The 6,000-nt window shown below is 45.3% G+C and overlaps 1 protein-coding gene across 2 annotated transcripts in view; it reads right to left on the reverse strand.

The window, feature by feature from the left end:
- TMEM181 (transmembrane protein 181) overlaps nucleotides 1-5,658 on the reverse strand; it is a 33,823-nt gene extending 28,165 nt beyond the window's left edge. Inside the window, exon 1 of one of the 2 annotated variants that reach the window (XM_071434572.1) lies at nucleotides 5,250-5,656. In XM_071434572.1, coding sequence (XP_071290673.1) covers nucleotides 5,250-5,380 — 131 coding nt within the window. In that variant the 5' untranslated portion in view covers nucleotides 5,381-5,656. Of the gene's footprint in view, nucleotides 1-5,249 lie in introns of both variants that reach the window. The other variant, XM_071434581.1, reaches the window with a different exon arrangement.
- Between the last annotated feature and the right edge of the window lie 342 nt (nucleotides 5,659-6,000).

A 6,000-nucleotide genomic window follows, 5' to 3' on the forward strand; every position in this document is an offset into this window, starting at 1 on the left:
GTGTTTTATCAGCTAGTGCTGTAGTAGTATCAGTAGTATCAGTAGTAGCAACCCCTGGTAGCAGAGGGAAATTTAACCATATAAACAGAAAATACTTGAGACACAGAAGTGGTTCTGAATCCAGTCTAAACCTGTCAATTTAGGCAAAAGGCCCAGTGTGACGTATCCATGCTGAACACACACATGTTTAGTGCCACCTGGGTCCTAAACGATTTGTTTACCAGCTCTTTCAGTGGAATTAAAATGTTGTCACTGCAGTCATCTCACGAAGCTTTGTGGCATTCAAGGGATGTGATTGATGTATTGTGTTTGCAGAGAATTCAGTGAGCTCACGAGCAACAGAAATTAAATCCTAGGAGTAGGCGATTACTTTAAACACGCTATGTAATAAAAATCTCTAGTTCACATTCAACAGTGTTCTGTTCTTGCACAATGTTAAGATAAAGTTGGATTTCTGTTCTGAATTTCTGTTAAATGTCCTAAGACTGGGCAACAGAGATTGACAACCTGGGTAGTGATGGTAAAGAGTAGGAAGGTGTAAGGGTTAGCCAAACTATGTTTTGTACTAATTTTGATAGCTCTAACATCTGCTCATAGAAAGTCAGCATTGCAGTTACTGAAACATGTGGGAATACCTGATGTGTAGTCTTGAATGAAATTCAGAATAACTGGCTAGCTTTGGTGTTTGTCATATTCAGAAGGCAGAGCCATTTTGGGATGATCCCCAAAGAAATGCTTAGATAGATCAGTCAACAAATAATTTAAAAATTATCTCTTCATCAGTTAAATAATTTCATTAAAAGCTTATTTCAATGATACAATGGTCTAATTGCATTTCCTTTTTAAAAGTACTTAGGTTTAATAATATTATTTATTTTATTCCATTACTCTAGGGGCAGTTATGTCATTACTTGTGACCTGTGGGACCCAGTATACAGTGGTGTGTAACACCACTGAACCTAAAAACATGCTGGGAATTAATTTAGTCATTGATACTGGTATTTATCCCATCAGAGGTTTACAGCACTGATGATCACTTAGTAATCTCATAAAAATAGCTGCCTTCAGAAATACATAGTACCAATGATGAAGAAAAGGTGTCCACACATTTTAAATCAACAAGAGTTTAAACTGTAGACAAGAATTAACTGGGGGAAAGAAAATAAAGCTTTGAGTAATCAGGACAATTTAACAAAGTGTATCTGCTCAGAGCAAGTTATCATCACTGCCATTAGGTCATGGATGACTATGACATACATTGTGCTGCTTTCAGCACACTTCAGGCTTCTCCAACAAGTTCTCCCTGGCCAGAAAATGATGGAATGGTGCTTACAGCATCTGTGACCATTCCCAGTGTTCTGGGAAGCGTGGTTGTGGAGTTATGACTCTCTGCAGTTACACTTCTATTTATGTGCTCACAACGGAGCTGTTCCAAGGACTCTGGCACTCAGGTGTCCCACTAATGTGAATTTATTATCCTCAAACCAAAACTATGTTTTTTTCATTGGATAGGTAGGAAACTTTAAGCACAGAGAGACTGAGCCTTGCCAAAAGTCACTTGGAGAACTGTGTGGGTGGCAGAGCTTGAAATCCAGCTCACTTCAATTGGCCATGGGACCACATTTCTCTTTGCTATCTGCCAACTTACAAAGGGTTGTGAATACACTGTAAACACGTACATTTCATGCTATTTTTTGTGAAAATTTTGGCACTGAGTTCACAACCTAAACACTCGGAGGGAAGACACTGTGAAACTCCTCTCTCTTCACAGAGTCAGTCAGTCTGCTTCTTCCAAGAAGATGCCACTGAGTGCCTTGTCTGACCTGCTCTAGGATGAAATAGTGCAAGAAGCTGCTGTCTGCCTCATTGGTTGTAGGAGCTGGACAGTGTGTGATGAATGAGGCTTGCAAGAGAAGGCAGACTGAGCTATCAACAGGAGGCTGAATGCTCACTCAGCTGGGATTCTACTTAAACTGAACACCTCAGCACTAAAGCTGTACTTTCATGGCCAGTTTACACTTTCATGGCTCACAGCTACAGAGTCACAGCTTCAGTGACAACAGGTGAAACCCAGTCTCTCTCTAGCTGGAGCTCTTTCAATTTTGCCAGCACTCATGTTAGTGCAGTGGACTGGTGAATCAAATAATGGAAATCATCTGAGTTAAAGGTCACTTAGGAATCGTTTGCTCAGTCAGTGTGCAGATAAAGGATTAATTGTGGGCAGATGAGGAAAGAGCAGAAATGAGAGCTAGGATGGCTTTTTCCAGCCACAAAGCCAGCTTATGGCAGCTTGAAGCGATCATGAAGCTACAGTGTTAGTCTCATCCTCCTCTCTCTGTTTCAAACCTTCTATATACTTCTATACTTCTATGGAAGTATAAGCTTCTATAAGCCTTCTATACTTCCATACTTCAAGCCTTAGCTATACACTTCCCATTGGGGTCATTCAGGTTCTTCCAATTGCCAGGACCCTGAAAGAACAAGAGAAGGGTACCAGCTGTGCTCAAAGCAGCCTGAAGATCCTGACTGGTTCAAGGCTGAAGGCAGCATGAACCTTCCAGGAATTTGCAGATGTCCAACAAGGTCTTGTTGACCCCATGGCTTCTCACAGACTTCCACTTTAGTCCTGGTAGAAGACGTATATTGGTCTGAAGAAATGTATATTTTATCACAAGAGCCTTCTTTAGCAACTTCAGGTTTCTCCTCAGAAGCACACAGGTACCAGTTCTCTAAGGAAAAATGAACAGCTTCTTTTTGTTGCTGAGTCAAATGATGTGGTCTTCTCAGGTCTTTTTGCCAGAGGAGCAGAACCACAGTCAATGAAATTTTCCCACATGGTTTGAAGATTATCTGTGTAACATCAAGCATTAATTAAAGCTGCAAGTTAAAAAATACTTTTCGTGATGTCCTATACAGAGTCTTTTCCTTTTGATGTACAAAATGTCATATTATTACATGATAGGAGTTTAAAATTTATCCCTTGTGTAAAGCAGGGCAGATTGAAGGACATTTATCTCAGTCTCTGGGTATTATTACTAAATTCAGCATCAACACTGTGGTTCCCTGCATAAGCTGATTGGCCAGTGGGACATGTTCATTAACCTACAAATTGATTTTTCAGGAATGCCTTGTTGCAGTTATGCAACTCTGATGTCAGACCACAATTTGGCCACCCTCCTGCTCTTCAATTCCTATAAAAATGTTTCCAGCAAGCTGAATTCTTCAACACCAGCTAGGTGATAAAGTTATGAAATTCCCGCTGAAGAATATCTGTCAGCTGATTGGGAAGCCTGGTATCTCCTGGTAAGCTTTGGTATCTCACTGTTAGTATGTCAAAGAGATAAAAATGTGTCTTAGTAACATTGATACTAAGGTGTTTTCATACCAATAGTCTACTCAAAATGCCTTAGAGAAGCAGGGGAGTTGTCAACTGCTGTCAGAGCAGTAAAGTCTCTACATTACATCTCAGAGTGGGCTCATTTAGAACCTGACCAAACATCCTGAGTAAAACAAAGAGGGACAAGAGGATTAAAAATCTAATTCTCCTTCCTGTAAGTGGGAGTTGCCTGTAAGAAGAATGCATGGTAGCATCAAGGAACCCTGCTTCACACCAGGAATCTAAAAAGCAAGATGCCATTGCTGCATCCACCCACGGTGCTGAAGGGAAGCACTCGCCAGAACAGCAGGTATGCAGTGGCAGTAACTCGCTTTACACCAGGTCACTTAGGTTAAGATCTTGGGAATGCAGGGAATTACTAGCATGACTTGTAAGTCAGGAAGTATTATTTCCATGCTAAGAGTCCAGTATTACTCCATTTCATTCTAGATGACCAGCAGCTGATACCTCTTGGGGGTATTGTCACTGAAGAAAGGGCAATCTAGCACTAACGCTGCAAGCTCATTTGATTCACTGAGGTAGCAACTTTTCTTCTCAATGCAGAAAGTCCCTCCATACACTCTTAAGGTCATAAAAATGAATTAATAATAGTTTATCTTGGAGATCTCAGGATTCTTTTGGAAATAAATCTGAACAAATGTGTCTCCCAGCACCTCTTATTTGTTAATTCAACAAGTTAATGCCTCCCCTCTTTCTCCATTCTAGTGCCAATATTCCTCATTGCGCTGCCAGATGCACACAGGTACATTGCCATCACTCCTTATCACCTCCCGTGGCTTCTCACACCATGCTCAAGTGTAAGGAGCCACTGTTTTGCCAGGAAAGACCATGGTTTTACTAGACTCTGCCAAGCTGGCTGTGTTTCCAAGCTCTGTGACTCTGTAGTCTTTGATGTTGTGAATAATGAGACAAACTCAATCTAATGGACCACCTGCCCCTTCACTGGGAAAAACCACATTCTGAAGTCAAATGACTTAAGCAGAACAGCTGGGCTACTGTGCAGAAGCACAGTAAAATAGAGCTGAAAGAGACCTTACACAGTACCTTATCTTTCCCTCTGTCTTAGGACAGCATCCAAGATCTAAGACTTTCCTGGCAAAAAGAGGCTATTTTATAAAAGATTGCAATTTCTATACCCTTTTAAGACAAAAATGTCATATAGCTGTTCCCCAACTTGTATTTGCGTAGCTGAACAGCATCCATTCTCTGCATAGTTCCTGGCACCTGTTTCTCCTGATGTTCATTCTACTTTTTTGGAAATTTCCTCCAATTCAAAAATTCCTTTCATTTATAACCGAGGTGCCCAACACCCTTGGAGCCCTTCCTAGCCTTGTGTAATCTCAAACCATCCATCTCTCCAGCCATCACTGGTCAGTCACGGAAACAGCAGACAAGGCAAGGCTCTGAAGAAGTGTAGGTGTAGCCCAGGCAGTGTATCTGTCCCTTCTGACCTCAACCTTTGCCAACCACTCTCATTTTCCTAATCTATTCTTACCCTGTTCCAGGATTGTTTCGCGGCTGCCTATAGAACACATCCTTGCTTGCTACGACAGTGGAAAAGTGGTAGCACGGAGGGACGCAGATGGAAATTGCCTGTATGTGGGTGTTAACAGGTGAGGGCAGGAAGAGAGGCGTGGGGCTGTCTGATCGGGGGGCTCTGCCAGAGCACATCTCCCGGGCGGAGCGGCGGGGCCGCCGGGCTGCGGGATCCGGGCGCTCGCCTGGAGCAGCCCCGAGGCCGGGCGGCCGCTCCCGGCGGCTCAGCCGCGGGCTCCCCGTGTGATGCCCGGTACCGACCCCCCGCTCGCCCCCCGCTCGGCCCCGATTCCGGCGGAGCCGCGCCCGGCAGTACCGGTAGTAGCGATCATCCTTGTAGGGCGTCAGGTCCTCCTGGATCTCCCGGTACGTCTCCCGCACCCGCCGGCAGAAGCGCTTGACCTCGCCGCACAGCGGGCTCCCGAAGGCGGCGAAATCCGCCTCCATGCCGCCCGCGCCGCCGCCTCAGGCCCCGCGCTCCGCCATGGAGCCCCGCCGGAGCCCGCCCGGCGCTGCGCGGCGGGGGCGGCGCTGGAGCCGCAGCGGCGGCGGCGGATGCGGGGGGGAGCGGATGCGGGAGCGGGGGATGCAGGGAAGGGGGATGCAGGGAAGGGGCCGAATGCAGGGACCACCGATGCAGGGGCGGGGGATGCAGGGAGGAAGGATGCAAGAATGGGGGATGCAGCAGCAGCAGGGGATGCAGGGGCGGAGGATGCAGGGCGGGCCCTCCGCGCACGGCGCGCACCCTCGGGGGCGCCGGGAGCCGCTTCAGCACCACGGAGAGGGGCGGCCGGTGCCGGGAAGTAAGCAACGAGCTCGCATTACTTCTGCTAAAAATATCTCTTTTATTTTTTCTTTTATTTTTTGAATAAAACTGTTTTGTTCTCAAAAGCATACCAGCTCTATGTAAAATAAATGCCCTGATTTTTATTGCTTCTTTTCCCCAGCGTAGCAGGTATGTAAATGAAACCCTGTGCTAAATCCACTTTTCATGGTCATGACACTGTAAATGGTCCAAAACTAAGAATGATGCTGTTTACACTGTCTAAATCTAGAACCTCTGAACT

Source organism: Agelaius tricolor, unplaced genomic scaffold (assembly GCF_023055355.1).
Source record: "Agelaius tricolor isolate 1412-34295 unplaced genomic scaffold, bAgeTri1.0.p SCAF_1, whole genome shotgun sequence".
NCBI classification, from domain to species: Eukaryota; Metazoa; Chordata; class Aves; order Passeriformes; family Icteridae; genus Agelaius; species Agelaius tricolor.